This window comes from Pelobates fuscus, chromosome 2 (assembly GCF_036172605.1).
Source record: "Pelobates fuscus isolate aPelFus1 chromosome 2, aPelFus1.pri, whole genome shotgun sequence".
NCBI lineage: Eukaryota > Metazoa > Chordata > Amphibia > Anura > Pelobatidae > Pelobates > Pelobates fuscus.
This window is the reverse complement of record NC_086318.1, coordinates 221,171,901-221,194,821: the sequence shown is the minus strand read 5'-3', so window position 1 is coordinate 221,194,821 and position 22,921 is coordinate 221,171,901. Positions and strand designations below refer to the sequence as shown.

The 22,921-nt window shown below is 43.0% G+C and overlaps 1 protein-coding gene across 1 annotated transcript in view; it reads right to left on the bottom strand.

Annotated features, from left to right (window-relative positions):
• Positions 1–7,524: 7,524 nt before the first annotated feature.
• Positions 7,525–22,921, bottom strand: part of COG2 (component of oligomeric golgi complex 2) — a 58,591-nt gene continuing 43,194 nt past the window's right edge. The window contains exons 15-18 of the mRNA XM_063443204.1: positions 12,294–12,436; positions 9,724–9,863; positions 9,031–9,208; positions 7,525–7,820 (exon numbers count right to left, since the gene is read on the bottom strand). Coding sequence (XP_063299274.1) covers positions 7,719–7,820; positions 9,031–9,208; positions 9,724–9,863; positions 12,294–12,436 — 563 coding nt within the window. The 3' untranslated portion in view covers positions 7,525–7,718. The remainder of the gene's footprint in view (positions 7,821–9,030; positions 9,209–9,723; positions 9,864–12,293; positions 12,437–22,921) is intronic.

Sequence of the window (22,921 nt, the reverse complement as noted above, 5' to 3'; positions counted from 1 at the left end):
CTGTCTCCCAGTGTCTCAGTCTCGCAAGTCACCCAGTGTCTCAGTGTCCCTATGTATCACAGTGTCAGTGTCCCCATGTCGCCCAGTCCCCTAGTCTCTCAGTGTCTCATTGCCCACATTTCTCCCAGTGTCCCAATGTCTCAGTGTGTCCCCATGTCACTAGGACACAGTGAGACCCGGGGACACTGAGAGACATGGGGACACTCAGAGACCCGGGAACACACATACCTGGGGACACTGGGAGACATGGGGACACTGAGACATTTAGGGAAACTGGGAGAAATGGGGACACTGAGACACTAGAGACACAGACACTGAGACATGGGGACACAAACATTTGGGGACACTAAGACACTAGGGACACAGAGACATGGGAACACAGACACTGGGAGACTAGGGGACACTGGCTGGGAGACAGACACTTGGGGACACTGGGAGACATGGGGACAGTTGTGGACATAGACATGGGGACACTGGGACACATAAGGACACTGGGAGACATGGGGACACTAGGCACACTGAGACACTAGGAACACAGACACTGGGAGACATGGGGACACTGCAACATTTGGGGACACTAAGACACTAGGGACACAGATACATGGGAACACAGACACTGGGAGACTAGGGGACACTGGCTGGGAGACAGACACTTGGGGACACTGAGAGACATGGAGACACTGAAACATTTGGGGACACTAAGACACTAGGGACACAGAGACATGGGAACACAGAGACTGGGAGACTAGGGGACACTGGGAGACTAGGGGACACTGGGAGACTAGGGTACACTGGGAGACTGGGGAAACTGGCTGGGAGACAGACACGTGGGGACACTTGTGGACATAGACATGGGGACACTAGGCACACTGAGAGACATGGGACACAGACACTGGGAGACTTGGGGACACTGAGACACTAGGGACACTGGCTGGGGGACATGGGGACACTGGGAGAAATGGGGACACAGTGTCTCCATGTCCCAATGTCTCAGTGTCTCCCAATGTCCCTATGTCTCATAGCGTCCCCATGTATCTCAGCATCCCCATGTGTCCCAGTGTCCCCTAGTGTCTCAGTGTCCCCATTTTTTCCAGTGTCCCCATATGTCCTAGTGTCTCAGTGTCCCCTAGTGTCTGTGTCCCCTAGCGTCTGAGTGTCCCCATATGTCCCTTAGTGTCCCCTAGTGTCTCAGTGTCCCCATGTGTCCCCTAGTGTATCAGTGCCCCCATGTGTCCCTACTATCTTTCCCCCCATCCCTCACTTACTGTAGAGCTGTTGTCTGGACTCTGTGCTGTGTTGCTGCTCCCTCATGGATCAGTGAGTAGTAGAGAGAGGCAGGGACATGCTGTAACTTCCTATACCTGCCTCTCTCCACACACAGTGACCCCTACTGGCCAGTGCTGGTATTGCAGAGTAATCTCCATTTATTCTGAAAAAAATACCTGCATTTGTATTGCTGGTATTACTGCAATACCGGCACGGCCAGACAGCCTCAAATACCGGCTGTGCGAGTAAAATACCAGTCAGGTGGCAAACCTAAGAGTAGTGTGTAAAAAAAAATGGGCCTATTCCATGGGCCTGGGCCTGGGCCTGGAGCTGCAGCTCCATCAGCCCCTATGTTAATCCGGCCCTGCCAACAGGACGACCTTAAACATTGGATTTCACAAGCTATTGCTGAGGGCCAGGGGCGTACCTAAAACATTTGGCACCCGGGGCGGGTCCTATTTTTGGAAACCCCCCCCCCCCTCCTCAACTTTAAATGTAAAAAACAAACAAAAATGTTTTTAATGTATATAGCACTGAGCAGTGTTTGTGTGTGAATGTATGCATGTTTTTGTATGGAGTATGTGTGAGTGAATGTAGGGGTGTGTTTGTATGTAGTGTTGGCGTTTGAATGCAGGCATGCATTTGTGTGTTGTGTGGTATTTGAATGCAGTGATGTGGTTATATATAATGGTGGGGTTTGTATGTAGTGTTGACGTTGAAATGCATGAGTGTATTTGTGTGTAGTGTTGGCGAGATTTTGAGATATATGCACATATACACATATACACACACACGCAGAAACACTATGCTCTGCATGCTGGCATCTGACAACACATTTGCATATAATTCACATTAGCCACACAGATTTTTTGTTGTGGGCTGGCTGACACCTCTTTACTTTGATCTTTGTTTAGCAGATAACTCCCCTATTTGCTATCCTTATGTGGGCTTGTCATATTTAAGGACACCAAATAAGGGAAATATCTGCTAAACAGCACCCTCATTTGGTATCTTTAAATATGGAAATCTCGCATACAGGCACCAATTCAGGGAATTATATTCTAAACAGCTAAAGGATCAAAATTAAAAAAGCCCTTTTCTTATTTTCAGTTGTTTAGTAGATAAATCCCTTATTTGTTATCCTTATATTAGATTGCAATATTTAAGGACTCCAAATAAGGGAGCTATCTACTAAACACATACACAGAGATACACACAATCACACACATAATCACAGATACACACAAACACAATCACAGACCCACACACATACAATCACAGACACACAATCACATACACACACAAACATTACATACATACACACATTTAATAAATAAGAGGTCCACCCAGCCTCCCTACCTTGCTCTGGAAGGGCTAGAGTGGATCCTCAGTTCCTGGTGGTCAGTGGTTGCTGCTGGGATCTCTGTGCTCTTCCTGCACAGGTTCCTTGCACGCCCTATAATGACGCAGATGCCACGATGACACCATATCCCGGCTGCCGTCTCACTGCAGGGCGGAGACCGTCAGACACAGTCAGATGCACACAGTCCCACACACAGTCACAGGGAGACAGTCACACATACACACACTCAGTCACAGACGGTCACACACACACACACGTACACACGCACGCAATCATAGGCAGATAGTCACACAGGCACACACACACAATCCCAGGCAGGCAGACAGTCACACACACACAGACAATCACAGGCAGTCACAGATAGTCACACACACAGTCAAAGACAGTCACAATCACAGTTACACACTCTCTCACTTACAGTAAGCTTGGGCTGGAGGAGGAGTGGATTCAGTCCCTTTGGCTCCTGTGTTGTAGTTGGGTAAGCAGGAACTCCTTCCTGCTTCGCCTCTGTGTGTGAGGCCGCCCACGCATCCGTCTTGGCTCCGCCCCGCGCCCGATCTGGCTCCGCCTCCAAATCTCCGTGCAGCCAGGTCTCCTGCTTGCTCCCAGTCCCAGTGCGTGTGAGCTGTGTCGGCTGCCCGGCGCCCCTGCTGCTATGGCACCCGGTGCAGCCATACAGCTCACAGACTCCCAAGCCTGGCCAGCCCTGGTGGCACCCCCCTGCCTGATGGCACCCGGGGCGGACTGCCCCCCCACCCCCCCTTAGTACGCCACTGCTGAGGGCTTTAAGTCTACCATGGATAAAAGTGGTCCTTATAAAAGAAACAGAGCAGAACCTCAGTCTTCATGCACTGATGAAGACCCTGATATATTGGAGGTCTCAGATGACGGTGAGGAGGAAGTTGATAATACAAACAAATAAAGTGATTTAGCGCACATATATAGGAATGAATTTACCTTATGAAATATATAAACATATATAACACAGGTTCTTCGTGTGAAATTATTCTTTAACCTATATAAAATAAATATGCATACACATGGTGTAATCTGTATTTACATGAAATATAATAAGTAGGAGTAGTCTATAAACTCACAACAATTTTTTGAGCCTATTAAAAGTTGGCTCTGGACTTTTAGCGCATTTCATCTCACTCCAGGAGATAAGTAGAAAAATGTATTCGACAGTCACACCAACAGAAACTCAGGAGCTTGGTAGTGTCAGCAACAAAGATTCCAGGATCCCAGGTGACAGGTATTAAGAAAATGTATTAAACTTCAATGTATCAAATAAAATGAAATAAATAAAAGCACAACGCGTTTCAACCTCTGTAAGGTCTTCCTCAGGTATAAGTATCCTAACAGCTAAGCGAGACTAGCCTGCAAAAGCTTGTGTGTTATTCACAGATTACAATGCAAATATGATTATACTGCATGTATACATTCTTTTAGCTTGTGACACAGCATGCCAATTCTAAGTTTAGATAGAGCAGCGATGTTACCAAGTACCAAGCAAGCCTCAGATATTTTCAGCTAGCATGTTAATCCCTAGGCTGTAAGATTAATCAGTATACTGCATTACTAAACTCTGAGACAGGCAGATTTTCTGTGCAACTATGATCCATTGTTTAACCTTTAACATGTCTCCTATCTTGAATATAAAAAAAATGTGCTATGTATTTCAATGCCATACCTATGTTAATGTATGTTTCCAAACCTGCTTGCACCTGCTATTGTGGCAGTACAAACATGATTGTTCAAGCTATGCACAAATAAAATAAAGAATTAAAAAAATAAAAATAACAAAAGATATTAAATATATATAATTAATATATATATATATATATATATAAACAGATATTGTAAAAAATATTTGCTTGTTATGTTAAGAATATAGATATATAAAAAGACCAATGATAGACATCAACCCAGACAGTATTAAAGAGAGCACATAAAACAAAATATAAATCATAAAATACAATTGATCTCAAAATCTATATTGAGCCCTAGAGGGGTTAATATCCTCATCTCAAATTCCATTTTGATTCCTGTAGGCTCAGTTTTTTTAGCTAAGTCTCCCCCTCTTCAATGATTATTTACTTTTTCTGTTCCATAAAATTCGAAAGTGCTAGGGTCTTAGACACACTATGATTTATGAAACCTTTCTTAATATTTCTAATGTGCTCACTAATCCTAGTTTTACTCATTCTAGATGTCTTGCCGACATACTGATAACCACATGTACATTTTATTAAATAAATTACATTTTTGGTGTGACATGAAATGAATAGCTACTCTAGTGGGTGTCTGGAAAAGGTGGAGTTAACACTTCAATGTACCGGTAATTATTACAGGTTTGCTGAAACCACAATGTTGTACATTGCATGGTTAAGGGGACAAAGGCACTGCATCCAGACCACTCCAATGAGATTAAGTGGTTTGGGTGCCTAAAGTGTCCCTTTTGTGTTGGTCAATATCTTGAATGTCTGAGAATGTAGCAAGGAGCTTCCATTTGCTCAACGTGTAGGGGCAGCTCATTGGCTGTGAGCATCAGTTAAGCATTCACAGCCAACGAGCAATCCTCTGTATCTCCAGACTTAGCTCAGAGCTTTGTAGCTGCAGAGGTAAGCATCCAGTGGAACTCAGACAAGTTCTGGAGCTCTTTGACTAGTTAACCTGGTAAGTTATCAGGGACCTCTGGCAACATAAGTACAGTGGGCTTTAGTTTTCATGTTTCATTGATTGTTCATCTAACTGAACCTGTCATAAAAGGTACAACTGTTATCTTCAAAATGTATTTTTACAATATGTTGGTCAATCCATGCACTGAAGTCCCCAAATATGACACTTTAGTGTCAATAAGAAAGAACACTCATTCATTTGATTGCTTGTTGGTAGCCTGTGCCTAGCAGCATGCCAAAGTTATTATGAAATGCATGTTTGTATTAGTAGAACAAGAAGTTTTCATGAAAAATAAATATACAAAGATCCAGTATGTCCTTCCATGGCTAGTATAATCCAGCTTGCTGTTTAGGTGCCCCTCAAGCTAAAAGTGCAAAGGGTTATCATGTATCTGTGGACATAACTGAAACATTACTTGCCAATTCCAGCAAAAAAAAACAAAAAAAAAACAGTTTTCACAGTATACAGGTTTGTTAAGGGATGGAATGACCGCAAAAAATTTGCACTTGGGCAAACTGGACCTGGGTCCCTGATGACCAATTAAATATACCAAACAAGTTCTCCCTCCACACACTTTTGCTTTATTAGAGACATATTGCATTATAATACCTTAGGCTTAGGGGGCAGGGCTGGACCACCATGCTGTGAGGAAGCAAGAACAAACAGCTCCTGCTATTTTTCAACTATTAAGCTAACCGCAGCGGATAACTTACCCTTATGACCGCTGGTTCTGAGGCTGAGCCTTTCAATTCTCTCTCGGTCTCTGGGAGAGAGATCCTTGGTCCACGCTGCTGAGGCCTACTCTGGCGGTTTGTGAGGTGGACGGGCGCCGTCTACCCTGCTATCCTGCCCAATTGCAGAAGATCAGATCCTTGGTCCCACGTGATGCCTGCCCCGTTCTCCCCCTTTGGCCCGGGGGGGGGGGGGAAAGGTGATCCCGGTTCTCGCCTCAAGGGCCTCACCGCTATTAACAGCACAGAGCAACGAGAATCATCTCGAGCGGCAGAGAAGCTTCACCTAAAATGGCGGATGCTGTATGTTGGACCGACAACAAGGAGCACGCCGATTTCTCTCTGCAGGTTTTTGGGACTACCTGACACGGCGTCTCATCCTAACTGAAAGTCAAGAGCGGATCGATCACCCACCCCAGGACTTACCACAGCAGGGTTCCGAGTAGCAACTCTAGCTCTGCTCCAGAAACTAGCCCGAACAGGGATGCAGCGTCGGATACAATCCGGTACAGCTGCCACAATGCATGATCCACCTAAGAGCCCTCATCTTACAGTCGCCAGGGTGGACAATACACCGCGTACGACGAAGCCTTAATTCGTAGCAATTTTTGTTAATCATTTTGCATTTCCCACTATGAATGGGCATGTTATAGCTCTCACTTCAGAGTGGGGTCCCCAGGGTGACACATACTTCTGCTTTTTACTAAAGTTACTTGACTCTCTTTTCTTCAATCTTTAAGACTCCCTCTCAGTGCATATGCCTATACCAGCTACTAGTATGCTGTTGTCAAGCCTAGCACTGTGTTGATTTGTTTATCTTTCGAAAAAAAAATAATGTGCCGTATATCTATAATCTACATTGTTTACTAGCTATTACCTCTTACTATTGAATTTGCAATGTACAAGGTGATATTTTGACAATGCCATGTACATCAAAAATAAAGAATTAAAAAATGCCTTAGTGCTTACACCAACCCTATTTGGGGGAGATGCACATGATTATATTATGGGCATTAGCAGTACACAATATTGCAGTGGGACACTATAGCATTATTAATACAGTTTTGTGTTCCTTACAATATAGTGTTCCTTTAAGTGCAATAATTTGATTAGGTTAGAGTATATATTTTATTTAAAAGAAAACAATTACTCTACAAGCCTATGCTCTCTACCTTTCCTTCCCAGCCTACATAGTTTCCCTTTTTGGTCCAGCTACATTGTGCCACAATGACACAGTATTGGTTGCATTATATAAATTTGCTGCTGTCAGTTACATGTGGGAAATAATAAGCAAGCAAAGAATAGGGCTGTCATATCAGTGTTTTCACTCACCAGGTACACTTATCCTAAAAACCTGCAGTGTTCACCTGTCCTCCGATGGAGACAACTTAAACCTAAGTTTGAACTTGTAACACACTTATGCAGAACAAATTCAATACCATCAAATAATTCTGACTCAGATTTTTTTTTTTATTTGGTAAATTTTGTATGTACAGGATATTTTAATCATTTATTAGGTAGAACAACATATTTCTTGGTTTTCTGCAAAAACACAATTTGTTGCAATCAAAAGAAGTTATATATACATCACAACATGATTTACTCCCTTCAGTCTTACAAATGAAAATATGCCAATATATGTATATATATTATTCACTGATACAGCACAATCATAGTTATCCTTGTTCTGCTATTGCCTGTTCCTTGGCAGCTTGAACCAACTCTAAAAGACCCGGAAAGCATTTTATGTCTTCAGTCTGCAAACCCAAGTTCTGTATCTAAAAGAAAAGAAAAAGGCATGAACGACCATTATAAAATATTCCACTTCTTTTGAATAATATATATGTGTGTCACAAAGGAGTAGTGATTATTTATTTTACGGATTTACACAATTGGATACCAACTTTGTATCTTCATCCAAGTGGCAGTTAAAGGAACACTCCAGACCCCTGAAGCACTTCAGCTTGTTCAAGTGCTTTATGTGTGAAAAGTGTGTGTTAAAAATGCTTAATTTTGCAAAAAGTGCACATTTCAATAGAAATTGGCACATTTATAAATCAGCCTAGTGACACCTACCATGTTGTCAGTCAGACAACCTGTCATGTTACTTCCTGATTGTTTAGGTCAGTGGAGCTAAAATCAGTGGTGTATTCTGGATTTGTGCTGCCCTAGGCACGACTAAATTCGGCACCCCCTTATCTAAATTTGCCCCACCAATTCATGTCAAGGCCTTTTTTTTTTTTTTTTACTGACAGACACACACACACACACACACAGACAGACACTCATAATGACAGACATAAACACACACTCACTGGCAGTCACAAACATCCTCACTGCCAGACACACACACACACATTTTCTCATACACTCACTAATTATTAATATATATATATTTTTAATCTAAAAGGACATATCTCCCTCATCGCCCGGCTAGAATATTAGTACGTTAACACCTAGAGGGGGCCCTAAGGTGGCAGCCAGCTCTTGAGCCTTCCAGTACACAAGGCAAACAAGGCATTTACCTGGGCACTTGGGGCATTTTTTGCTGCCCCCCCTGAAAGTGCTGCCCTTGGCAAATGCCTTGTTTGCCTTGTGGTAAATACACCCCTGGCTAAAATCAAGACGCAGACAATTGCTGAGGCCAGCTTCCTTTCAAAGACTTCTATTTGAGCTGCACAGGGAAGTGTGTGTGATTGGACAACCACAGAATATCATGGCTGAGTTAAAAGAGGGTGGCTTGCAAAGGCTTCAGACAAGAGATCTGCAACTTTTGCAAGATGTTTTTAGATATACACTCAATGAAAAAATGCATATTTAAATGCTTACATGTTGTCATTGGCGTATGTCTACTGAGCAGTGATTTAAATTGTTTTGTATTTGGGCAGTGGAATGTCCATTTAAGCATCATGGGGGATGCAGTCTAAATAAAGATTTAAACTGAATTTGCCTTCTATTGTCTGATAGTGTAATAAATTCACAGATTACCTGATTTCCCATATATTCAACATCGAGTGCTAGCTGAAGTCTTATTTTGTTGTCATCACCAACACCACCATTTGATGCGTTACTTGCTGTTGTGTTTCTACGAGCTTGTTTAAGTCTCTTCAGACTTTCCTCCATCTTCTTCACAGAACTGAGGACATCTGATACAGTGTCAAAATACCTAGGTACAAAAGGGAAATTATACAAGTATAATGGCCGAACATATGAAATCAGATCAAAAGATTCAGGGAGCAAATTAAATATGCTTAAAGTGTCATGTAGACTAAAATTAACTTGGCAAAGTGTTTTTTCTTCTCCAATTAAACCATGGGAATCATTCACTAAATGGTGAGATGTGGTGATTTCAAAATAAACTTGAGATTTGTTTTTACCTTGGCTATTTGAGTCTAAATTTAGCAACAGGCCAGGGGCGGAACTACTGCCAGTGCGGCGGCACGGGGGCCTGCAAGCTCAGGGGGCCCATGCATTTATGGTCACCCGATGGGGATTGCTGAACAGGGGCCCGGTCAGGCGTTGCAGCCTTTTAAGAGTGTGACTGGGCCCTGAAGTACTAGCAGAGCTGGAAGGAAGAGAAAACTGGTCACTTTCGCCCAGCTTCAATAGACAGTGCCGCGTGGGAGGGGAGGCACATGCAGCAGACGCGACCCTCGTATTACCCTACTGTCAGTCACATACCTTTGTGCACATTCAGAAAGCGCACCTTTCAGCCATTTTTCTCTGACTGACTGACTGAGGAGAGTTTTGTATTCATTTTGAAGCTGATGAAGGGGTTTAACAGCATTGTCTACATATGGGGAAGCTTTTGTTGGTACCTCCTAAAAGAAAGGTAAACGTTTAAACAGAATATATAAACCAATAAGGCACGATATACAACAAAATACCCACATGAGTAGAAGTAACAATATGATTTGGACACATGGCTCTATATAGCCCCAGTATGGCTCCCTTGAATGGCAATGCTGGATCTAACAGATTTGTTTATTTAGAACTGCATACTCCCTTTCCCCAATCAAATCCTGCTTTTGTACGATGAGCGAATTCACATCATCCTGATTGTCTCATCATTCCAGATACCGGTACATGCATTTTGAAAATAGAATGGAAGAAACAAATAAAGAAAAATAAATAAATGGAATTTAATGTGAGCTCAATCTCATGGTTTCCCCCACTCGAGCAAGTTGTGAAATGGCCGAAGGGCATAATATATCTTTTTATAAGGAGAAGATGCATGCAAGAGCAGCAAATACTCCTGCTTGTCATTCCCTCTCATGATAAAAAAACAAACCAAAATAAACATTGAGAACTCCTTATTGGTGTACAGTTGCTTGTAAGAGTGCTTCTCAGTCATTGTTTTCCAATGAAAAGCTAATGTGTGGGTCTATATATACACATTAGCAGCTGTTATTACTAAAATTGTCTGAGAAACATACCATGAAAATACAATGTGTGTGGAAACCACAGAAAATAAATTAGCATAATTGCATTTAAACCACCAAATCTGACAGACGCAAAGTAACCCAAGTGATGTGGACTTGAATGTTACTATTCCACTATTCAGGACTAGTAAAGAAACTTTTTACCGAGGTACTTATCTCTACGCTGCAATAAGAATTATTAGTAAACCTTTGAAAAATGTTGCCTTATGAAAAAATAAATATAGTTATTTATACAATATTTTACCAGGAAGAATACATTTGGATTTCTCTCGTTTTCAAGTATGACATATATAATGAGAGTGTGAAAAGTGTGAATTACAAATCACTAAACAAAGTGGATTAAAGACCACAACTTGGTATTTAGCAGTTTGGTGTTTTGTGAATAAACCCAATAGAAAAAATGGCAAAACAGTGCTAATCATTCAAAGAGAAGCTACTCCAGAAATTTACAGCACTTACTCTGCCCAAATCTTTAGACATGGAGCCCTTATGACCTTGCTTCCACAGCCACTGCCTAATGTTAGGCATGCATGCCATCTATCTCACGCACACTCACTAATGCAGGGTTTCACAAAATTGCACGGAATCTAGAAGTCAGCCAACAAAGTTAGAAGCCTGTTGTTTTGTAACTAACCGATTCAATTTCAACGAAAAAAAAAATAAATTTAAAGGGACACTATTGTCACCAGACCCACTACAGCTTAATGCAGTGGTTCTGATGTCTAAAACCAGGCTTTTCAGAGACAAGGCAGTGCTTACATTGCTGCACCTCTATTGACAGTCACTCAGACTGCCACTTGAAGTGATGCCTACCTAAGTTCAGTATCTACACGCTCTAATGCATTGCATTGATGTGGGAGGTAACTTTAATCACTACTTTATCTGAACAGCAATGGCAAAGAGTATGCAACTTGATATGTCTGCGCTGTTGCTAGCAAAACGCAGGAATCTGCTTATTTTAACACAATTTTGGTACAGAACTCCACAGGTTATTGACCCTTCTTGTGATGTTAAATGTTGGAGGTGTCAGAACAAATTGGAACATACCTTTATGTGTGGTGGGAATGTCAAAAGATAGTGCCTTTTTAGAGGAGGATCCATGCAGTCATTAAGAGCTTTACCAATAACAGCCCCCTTCACACCAGCTCCATCTTTGCTCCACCACACCGGTTACGTCTCTATATTAGAGGTCAGTGACCATTGGTATACTGAACGTGGTGAAACCCCTGATGTCTTTAATTCTGGCAAAAAGCAGATCCTCCATCCTTTCAGCTCTGGTAGCTTATTGTGGTTAGCTGGAACGTAGCCATGGAGAAGCGTATGCATGGTTTCTTGGGGCGCATGCAGTCATACACAACATTTTGGCCTCAGTGGCTCTTTCAAGCATTGCTATGGGTATAGTCAAGGTTGCCAACAAAGTGGAGCCCATGGTCACCTGATATGACTGGTACTTCCCAATCTCATCTTAACTTTCTACCAAACCTCTTCTTATAGCCCCTCCCCTTTTTTCCATCTATGTATTGATTTACACACATTGTATTGTATTATGACAAACATACTGGTTTACTTGCAACTGATACTTCTAAACTGAATTCTTATTATACAGCGTTGATTATTTTCTTCAATACGTCAGTATAGTCAGTAAGTATTGGCTCTGTGTAAAACCACAATAACTTGGTACTTGTGAACTTTGGAATGGAGGCAATTTTCCTCATAGTCATGGTTTTAAACCGCAAAACAAAGAACTCTTATTCACCAATATATAAAAATGAAATATTACATTTAATTTGCATTAAAAGTATTACTAACCTTATTTGTCCTCCTGTAAAGCCTGGGGATTTCCAGAGCACCTTTTAAATATACAATGCAAGACTCACTAAGGTCAAGTGTAATTTTGTTATTTATTGCCAACAGAGGTGTGGATAATGCATTGCAAGTGTCTTCCAAGGCTCCTAGGGAATTCAAATTCAAGAATAAAAAAATAAATAAAATTATAGGTATTTAATTTAACAAGAACAATCAACATATAGAAGCTTTTTCTTTTATTTCCTCTACATGCTCTGCCCATTTTTTTAACCAGTAGATCATGTTTTAGAATCCCCATCACTACCATGCATTATAGGGACCTTATTATTTGGCAGCCCAATACATACATGTCCCAGTCTACTTGAGATTACACTCCTAAACAATACATCCTACTATTTTACCCAAGAAAATGCTGAATGCTTCCCGCACAGAAATACATTGCTTGAAGGCATCTCTATGACGAGATGCTGATTGGCAAAGTACAGTGTTTTGCAGCCCATGCCTAATAGCCTCTCAATGCTTTCTATGGGAAAGCATTGGATTGGCTGAGATCATCAAGATTGAGGAGAGGCTAGACGCAGAATAGAGAAATTAACATAACTTTATACTCCATTTTGAGCCAGGGACCTAACCCTATATTCCAGCAATATATATTGTTTAAAAAATGTTTGTATTCCTAACAGTATAGTTTTCCTTTAATATAAGTGGGAAAAAAGGTTTGTTTTTTGTGTATTTTGCCCAATAAAGGTTGCTCCGTGGTCTTAATTGGAAAAGGATTATACTGTTAATGGATTCTGTGCTAAAAAAAAACAAACAAACAAAAAAACCCTCTTAATTAAAACAAAGTACTAGTAAGTTCTTAATTAAAAGAAAGTATTGGTAACTATGTTGATCAAAAAATAGCATTTTATTGCATTGTTTTAATAACTGTTTGGCTATCACACCGTATAGATAAATCTATGAAAGAAAGAAAATAATCTTGCATGGGTTAGAGTATCAGGAGGTTGCCATGCACCTGTCCTGATTTGTCTGGCTCATACCTGTAATAATTAGTAAAAATCCCCTTCTTTCAAATACATCACAGTAATAAACATTTGAGTAAACTACAAGGGCAAGCATTAGGGTCTTCTCTACAGTGAACCCCTACACCACTATGATGCAGATTCAATAATGAGGTTTTCCTCACACATAATGGTCATCCCATGTGATTCTGACACTTACACAATTATAATGACATGATGTAACTTGGTTGTAACTCACATAGATAAAAGGAGCAGTTTTGCAATGTTCTTTGAACAAATACAGCAGACAGAAACTGCCAACTAGTTTACTTAGGGTGCTAACCAACTAAAAAAAGATGGCAAAGGCAGAGTGAGCAATGCATTAATTCTTTTTTTTTTCAACTTTATTCATTTTCCAAATACCAAAAGAGACTAAAAGGATATATAAAAGTGCACGTTTCAAGCGTCATCATACAAAAAATTTGCATAAATTAGGTTTGTTGCCTAGAAATGTGCACACACCAAAACTAAAACAACATATATAAAGGTAGTCAACATTCACACCAGATTCAAACATCACAAAAACAAAACCAGACTGTACCCAATGGTGCGGGGACAAAAATCAGTTTAAATTATATTATGGGTAGGTAATGTATCGAATATCATAAAAAATAAATCCCTTGTACAATTGATATTGACCTTTAATTATAGAGAAGGACTTTTCCATTTGGTATTGGAAATCAATCTGATATTTAAATTTTTTTTTTTGTGTAATATATTTTATTGAGTTTTCATTCTTTATACATGTTACACATTTCCAGGACACAGTTAAACATACAGAAACCATAATCACAGTATTACATGAGTTCGGTTTAACATTTATTCACACATTATATGCATAGATTGTATCATAAGAGGGTATGCCGCATTCCCTATAATAAGCATCATTTTTGTAGTTGTGTGTATCAGTTCTTGAACAGAAGGTCAACTATGTGACACCTGCTGTGCCGTCAATGATGTCCTTCTTCTATTCCCTTATGCGAACTCTATGGCAGTCTTTGTCTGTGTTCCTGGTCTACTATAACTCAAACTAGTATTTAACAGTGGGGTGGGGAAAAAATAGGGGGGGGGTATGAGTGTACCAGGGTATCAGAGTTATTGGTCGGTTTCGGTCGGGGACCTGCCTTCATTGTTATCTGCTAGTGGGATACTCTTTGTTTGTTAATCTCCAGGCGTCCCATTTTTCCCAAGCTGTCTGCCAAAATTGTTTCCCTTTTTTTTTTCTGCCTTGCGGCTGTTTCATAGGATTTGGTGGTTTCCACCATATCTAAGTATGTGCCAATAACTGGAGTGTTTACCTTTAGCCACATTTTACTTATAGATGTGAGAGCTGTGACAATTATATGGTAGGTGAGGTATAGGTCAGTTTTTTGTAGGTCTTGGGGTAGCATTAATAGCAGGAAGAGTTCCGGGGAAATTTGTATGTCATTACTGATGAGTTTCTTAATGATATTTGATATGTCTTCCCAGAAGGGTTGTACTTTTGGGCAAGTCCACCATATGTGGAGCATTGTGCCGGGTTCTGTAAGGCACCTCCAGCAATTCCCCGACTGTCTTTTATCATATTTGTGTAGTGTTTGTGGTACTATATACCAGCGATAGAGTACTTTCCTACTCGTTTCTACATGTGATGTGTTTAGCGTGAGATGTTTGTGAGCCCACATAATTGTTAGCCAGGTGTCGTTGGGCATATTCAAGTGTAGGTCTCGTTCCCAAGCCCGTACAAAGGGCAAAGATTTAGGTAATGTTTGGGGTCTAGTGATCTTATATAAAGTAGATAATAGCTTTTTCGGTTGCTGGTTAGCTACACATATTTTCTCTAGCGGTGACAAGGGGAGTCCCTGGTTGTGTAATTTGCCCTCCATGGTCTGTTTCCGCACCCATGAGTGCAGTTGTAGATATGCGAAATATGCTCTTTTGGGTAGTCCAAATGTTTCGGAAAGTGATTCGTAGGGTGGAAGGCGGCCCTCTGGCATGATCTGGAAAAGGCATTTGATGCTGTGGTCATTCCATAGACCACTATCGAATCCAGGGATAAGCACATAGAGTGCCCGCATTTGCAATGCTGGGGATATATAAGATGCCGGGTAGTGTTTTGTCACATGTTTATCCCATGCCTTGAGGGTGGCAATGGTCGTGGGACAGGTTTGCGTAGATTTTGGCCTTTGATGTTTAGGGATCCAGGCCAGGACTGGCAATGTTAACCCGCCCGTGTTTATCCTTTCAATCTGGTGCCATGGTGGCATTGTGTCGTGATGGAAAGTCCCTATAAGGGTACTCATGAGGGCTGCTGTGTAATAACTTGCTATTTCTGGCGCTCCCATTCCTCCATCTTTGAAAGGTTTATACATGGTGGTCGCTGCCACCCTAGATCTTTTACCTCCCCATATATAACTATTTAGTGTGCGTTGAGTTTCAGTAAAAAATTCTTTTGGGATGCAAATTTGGAGTGTCCTGAACAGATATTGTAGCTTGGGCAGAATCATCATTTTTATTGCAGCTATCCTGCCCGTCCAGGAGACATATTTCCCTTTCCACCCCTGTAACTGCTGTTTGATGTTGCGTAGTAGTGGGAGGTAGTTTGCTTTGTACAATTTCTTGGTCGTTGGTGTGAGGTGTAGCCCCAAGAACGTTAAGTGGTCCCGTCTCCAGTCATATGAGTAGCTATTTTGTAGGTTAGTGAGTTGGGTTGTCGTGAGATTGAGGCCCATCGCCTGCGTCTTACTGACATTGAGTTTATAATAAGAGCATTGACCGAATTTTGTCAGAATATGTTGCAGGTAAGGCAGGGAAGAGTCAGGGTTTGATATGGTTAGCATCACATCGTCAGCAAATAATGTTATTTTATGTGTTTTCCCCCCTATTGTTATCCCCTCTATGTCCGGTGAATCTCTTATTCGCTGAGCTAATGGTTCTAGTGCTAATATATACAAGAGTGGTGAAAGTGGGCAGCCCTGTCGCGACCCATTGGAGACCTGGAAGGACTTGGAGACAAACCCGCCATTGGTTATTCTCGCTGTAGGGTTATCATATAAGGCAGATATCAACATTATTAGAGTCTCCGGGAAGGCAAACTTCTTTAATACAGCTGTTAAGTATCCCCAGTGTAGCCTGTCGAACGCTTTCTCTGCGTCTAAGGACAAGGCCACACTGGGTTCTCCCGACAGCTGAATGTTATGGAAGATGTTAATTAGCTTCCTAGTCCCGTCGGAACCCAGTCTGCCCCGCACGAACCCCACTTGATCATCTCGAACTAGTTTAGGTAGGATTGTTCCCAGTCTATTTGCATAGATCTTAGCCAGTATCTTTAAATCTGTATCTAGGAGTGAGATGGGTCTTAGGTTTTGGCATTTATTGGGTGGTTTCCCGGGCTTGGGGAGAGTAGTTATATGAGCTAATAACATTTCCTGTGGTATTTTGCCTGACTGGAAGATTCCATGGTAGAGTTTTTCTAAGAAGGGGGTTAGTACGTGAGAGAAGGTTTTGTAATAGGCGTTGGTAAAGCCATCTGGGCCTGGGGATTTCCCCTTCGGGAGAGTTTTGATAACTCCTGCTATTTCAGTCTGGGTGATGGGTGTCTCCAAAAAGGAACGGTCTATCTGTGAAAGTTGTTGCGTGTTCACATCTGCTAAGAATTCGTCAATGTCTGAGGGAAGTGGCTGATGTGTATGAACATCTTTTTTAAGGTTATATAACCTATCATAGTAGTCTGCAAGCGTGTCATTGATGTCTTGAGGACTATACACTTTATTTCCCAGTTGGTTAAAGAGAAACGGTATTTTTGAATTTAGTCTCTTCTGCCTCATGAGGTTTGCGAGGGCCTTTCCCGCTCTATTTCCCTGTGTGTATGTGCGGAGTTTTAGCCTATAGGATATAGTAGCTGACGTGCGGACTTGAATATCATTTAATTGTTTCTTAGTTTGGTCTATGCGCTGCTGAGTAAGCGTTGATGGGTTCGTTATTTGTGAGTGTGTGTCCTCCCTGAGTCGTCTCATGAGTGTTAAGTAATGCGCTTTCGCCTGTTTGTGTAAATATGATGCTTGACTAATTAGAAGCCCTCGGATATAGGCTTTATGTGTCAGCCACGTTGTGGCCATAGAAACCTCCGGAGTGTGGTTTATATCAAAGAACTTTTCAAGTTCCTCAGTTAGTTTAGTGACCAGTTCAGGGTTGTGTAGGAGAGCCTCATTTAGGCGCCACGGTGATGTGACACGGGACTGGAATTGGTCTGGTAAGGATACCATTACCGGTGCGTGATCCGACCACACAATGTTACCTATTTCACTGCTTAATGCAGTCGGCAATAAATCTCCTGAGACAAATATAAAATCTATTCTAGAATAGGTTCTGTGGACCGAGGAATAAAAGGTGAACTCCTTGTCATTCGGGTGTTGCGCCCTCCATATGTCATATAAGTTATGTTCCATAAGAGTTTTTACTAATGCTACAGCCTGTTTGCTCAGTGTTTTGCATCTTGACGAGTCAGCTGTTTGCGTGGTATCTAGTCTAGGTTGTAAGGTGTGATTTAAGTCTCCGCACAAAATAGTGGAGGAGGGATATGTCTGGGGTATTCTATGTAAGACTTTCTGGAGAAAATTTCTCTGTTCCGAGTTAGGGCTATAAATCCCCACCAACGTGTACAAAGCATTATTGATTTTACAGTGTACAATTAAAAAACGTCCTTGTGTGTCTTTTTTGAGATGTAAGAGTTCAAATGTGATGGTATTGTGTATGAGTAGTGATACTCCTCTTGATTTAGATGAGTTCGTGGAGTGGTATTGTATAGGATATTCTTTGCTCGCAAATGCAGGCACCCTATTGTGTACAAAATGTGTTTCCTGCACACATAGTATGTCTGATTTATTGCTTTTTGCATCGTCAAGGAGGAGTCTCCTTTTATGAGGTGTGTTCAACCCTCGGGCATTAATTGACATTATTTTCAACATTTGTGTTTAAGTGTAGATCAATGCCGTAATAACAATACAGGATATGACTAAATTTCCTCTTCAAACATTTGGTAGAACCATTGCAGTGATCCCTCAGCAGATATGCTAGATACGACCTGAGACCAGTGGTTATCAGCCCTGTTAATTTAAGGGAATATTGGTTGTGGGTTCGTTTCAGATTTAACCCTGTCAGGGTATGCGACTGATCCCTGGAGTTTGGGGAAGGGAAATGTGAACTGGGAGGGGGGGTCTGTAACTATATACAGAATGTCTCGTGCAGAGACAGTATGTGGGTATACCACATCTGGAGGATAGAATAGAAAACTTTCTATCATAACGTGGCTATTGGGCACCTATTCGCGCCATAATAGGGTACATCCACTACAGAGTATTTTGTTATATAATGCCTTGCTTGCTGTTTGTCATCTGCGTATAGATGACTTATATAGTCTTCGGGGATTCTCATGTTTTGTAATTAACTTTAGTCGACCCTTCCCTGTCCTGATCGGGTGTTGTTACATGTCTGGTTCAGGTTTGGGTATACCTTATTTTATCGTTTTACTGTGCCCTTCCCTCCTCCCGACATTAACAAATATGCATGTAACTGTATACAGTCTAAGTCTTATTACTTTTCCCATCGCTAGCATCTTCCCCCCTCCATTAAGCCCTCTATATGACAATCTTTATATATCATCGTCCATATACTAGGGGCCTGGGTCTCAGGTCCCCTTTACCTCGTGGGCTGATAGAGTTCATAGGGTCAGGAGCAGTGGGCACCATCTTATTATGGGTCAAGGTGCACAGTCCGGTTCTCGGTGTTGGAATACTGCCCGGTAGGTTGCACGTGCATCTCCTGATGGGAGTAATAATCCAGACACTTGGTCTCCCAAGCTGAAGGTCGCGGAAGAGGTTTCGGGTGGGTAAGTTCGGGGATTTATCTCCTCGGCAAACAGTCCAGATCGGGCCATCCCGCGGTATGTCACTGCTCTGCGTACGCTTCGTCACAGCGATGGCGGGAGAACCCGATCCAGAGTCTCACCGCCACATAAGGTAGTCCAGACAGGAAAGGGAGCTTGCTTCCACAATGAATCGCCCTGTGTTTGGGCTTCCCTTGGAATTTAGTTTGAAGCTGTTGAATGTTTATAGTGTCCATTTATTAATTCTTTTCTTAATATCCATGTTTAAACAGGGATGGACGGTCTTAGACCGGTATTCGTCCGGTTTAGTGCTTGTCTCGAGGTTTTTCCCATTCCCGTTTCAATGTGCCTGTTTGGTTTGTGGAGGTGGTCAGCGGCTCCACCGGCAAGGCCCAGGCTAGCAGTTTTGTCACTCCCGCCTCGGGGGTGTTCAGCACCGTCGTGGTTCCATCTTTTGTGACTATCAATTTAGTGGGGAAGCCCCAACGGTATCGAATACTGTGCGACCGCAGGGTGTTGGTTACTTGGGAGAATTCCCTCCTTTTCTTTAGAGTAACGGCTGATAGATCCGCATATATCTTGACTGTTGGGTAGTCCGTCGGAGGTTTTGCTCGTGTTCTGCTGTTCTTTAATATGTGTTCCTTAATATGAAAGTAATGAGCCCGGAGTAGAACATCTCTTGGTATAGCTTGTGGAAGGTGCCCGGGCTTGGGTATCCGGTGCACCCTGTCTACCAGCAGCATGTCTGCCGGTATCTCTGGGGCGTGAGCATGCAACAGATTCCTCACATAGGCCTGCAAATTATCATTTGTGATTTCTTCTGGTACTCCCCGCAGGCGGAGATTATTTCGCCGTGAGCGATCCTCCATATCTGCTAGTTTGCTCTCCAATTTGTTAATTTCTGTGGCCATTCGTTCCACAGTCGTGGCCAAGTCATTATGTGCCGTGGCGAACTCGTCACATTTATCCTCCATGTGCGACGTCCGTTTACCTAGTTCTTGTAGGTCTTTTCTTAGTGAATCCGCCGTATGCTGCCATGTGGTTACAAGTTTTTCGGAGAGAAGCTCCAGGGCCGCATTCAAGTCAGCTTTTGTGATTTGTGCTGCATCTTGCGCCTTAGTTCGGGTAATAATTTGTGCGTTGTCGGCCATTTCAGAGATCATGGATTCCGTTGGGGCCTGTTCTACCGGAGACGCCGGAGATGATTTCTGGTTGAAAAAATTGAGCTTGTCCGGTTTTGCCGAGCTCCTCTTGTTCTTGGGTTGAGACATCGCTAGATAATAGTAGTGGATGTTGCTGCTTTATTCAGGATTGCATTAGATTAGGTGTCCTGATGCCGGAGCAAATTTTCATGCGGCCATCTTGCTCCGCAGTTAGCCACGCCCCCCCCTGATATTTAAATTAATGTCAAAGAACATGGTCAGAGAATCTCCACTTTCTAGCTATACAGAGATTAGCAACTAACAAAAAAAAAAATGTACTGAGTGGGGCGGAGCCTAACCGAGAACCAAGATAAGGCACGAGCTCCCGAGACAATGGTCCTAAAAACAGCAACGTAAAGCATACTGGACAGAGCACAGGCCCCTCCAAACGCATACACAACACTTACGACCCAGACAGCCACATCCAACCATGGGAGGAAACCGGAAAAAACGGGATCTGCCGCCATCGGTGGCCTTGCTCTTCCGCACGCCAAGAGACCCCGCACCATCTTCCACACAGAGAACAGAAGACTCGGCCTCGGACTCCGAGCATAGTGAAGCCTCAACCCCAGCCACGACACCGCTGACAAAACACGACCTCCAGCACTTGCTACACAAGGCGGCAGCAGACATCAAGCAACACATGGCAACGGAACTTGAAAAACAACTCCAAGGCATAAGGGAGGAAATCGCTGATCTGGGGGAGCAGACAGGCCTAGTGGAACAAAGGACAGATGACCATCTGGAGACGGTCAATACACATGATGCAGCCCTGTCCGCATTGATATCCCGCATAGAAATGCTGCAGAACAGGTTGGAAGCTCTCAGCAACCGATCCAGACGCAATAACATCAGGATTAAAGGCCTACCAGAGATGGTAACTGGAGATATGCTCCACTCTATGCTGCAGGAATATCCTTCTTTAGAACAGGTGCCCAAAATTACACAGCATATTCAAGGTGTGGTCTAAAAAGTGATTTACAATAAGGCAAAATTATATTCTCATCCCGAGAATTAATGCTCTTTTTCATGCCTGACCACTGGCGCAGGGGTCCCTGGTATGTACGCCAGTGCAGCCACAGCCACATCTTGCCAGCCTCTTCTCCTGGGGAGCCCAGGAGCTGGCCACCTCAGGGCCCCCCGAGGAGGGCAGTGGCATCACTTTGCGGGCGGACGCGCGAGGGAGCATTCTCCCCTGAGCTCTCTCTGCCCAGCTCCCTTGCGCGCATCGCAGTGATGCTGGAGCCGGAATATGACGTCACTACGGCATCAGCTGAACAGGAGGATCAGTGCTCCCTCGACTCCTGCAGTGACCGGCCGCCCAGCAGCCCCACTGGACCCCAGGGAAAGCTGGAATCCCCTCAGCACTCCCAAAGGTAGGGAGGCTGGGGGATTAAATAAAAAAAAAATAACGTGAGTGTGTTAGTGTGTCAGTGAGTGTGTTTCTGTGTGTGTATGTTACTGAGTGTGTTAGTTGTGTGTGTCTGTTATTGAGTGTCAGTGAGTGTGTTAGTTTCTGTGTGTCTGTTATTGAGTGTGTGTCTGCTAGTGTCAGTAAGTGTGTTAGTTTTTGTGTGTCAGAGAGTGTGTGTGTGTGTCTGTTATTGAGTGTGTTAGTTTGTGTGTGTTTGGTGTCTGTTAGTGAGTGTGCGTTTGTCAGTGAGAGTGTATGTATTGTAAGTGAGTGTGTATGTATGTCTGTCAGTAAACGTGTGTGTCTGTTAGCTAGTGTGTATGCGTCTGTTCGATAGAGTGTGTGTGTATGCTTGTCTGTTAGTGAGTGTGTGTTTGTTAGTGAGTGTGCATGTGGGTCTGTCACTATGAGTGTGTGTCTGTATGTATATCTCTGTGTGTGTATCTGAATGTTTGTCATTAAAGGACCACTGTAGTGCCAGGAAAACAAACTCTATTTCCTGGCACTATAGGTCCGCCCCACCCTTCTGGCCCTCTCCCACTGGGCTGAAAGGGTTAAAACCCCTTCAGCACTTACCTTTCTCCAGCGCCGGGCTCCCTTGGCGCTGGGGATCTCTCCGCCCTGACTGCCTCTCAGCTCCGAATGCGCATGCGTGGCTAGAGCCGCGCACGCATTCAAACCGCCCATAGGAAAGCATTACTCAATGCTTTCCTATGGATGTCCATCCTCTTCTCACTGTGATTTTCACAGTGAGAATCGCGGAAGCGCCTCTAGGGGATGTCAGTGAGACAGCTACTAGAGGCTGGATTAACCCTCCGTGAAACATAGCTCTGAAACTGCTACGTTTTCAGCTGCAGGGTTAAAACTAGAGGGACCTGGCACCTAGACCACTTTCATTGAGCTGAAGTGGTCTGGGTGCCTATAGTGATCCTTTAAGTGTATGTGTATCTGCATGCACTGGCGTACATACCGCAGTCGCAGGGGTCGCAGCCCTGCTACCACGTGCCCGCCGCCATGTGTTGTGGCCCCGGCCCACGCAGTGTAAGCCACGGTGGGGCTCACGGATCAGTTTTCGCACCGGAGCCCCATGG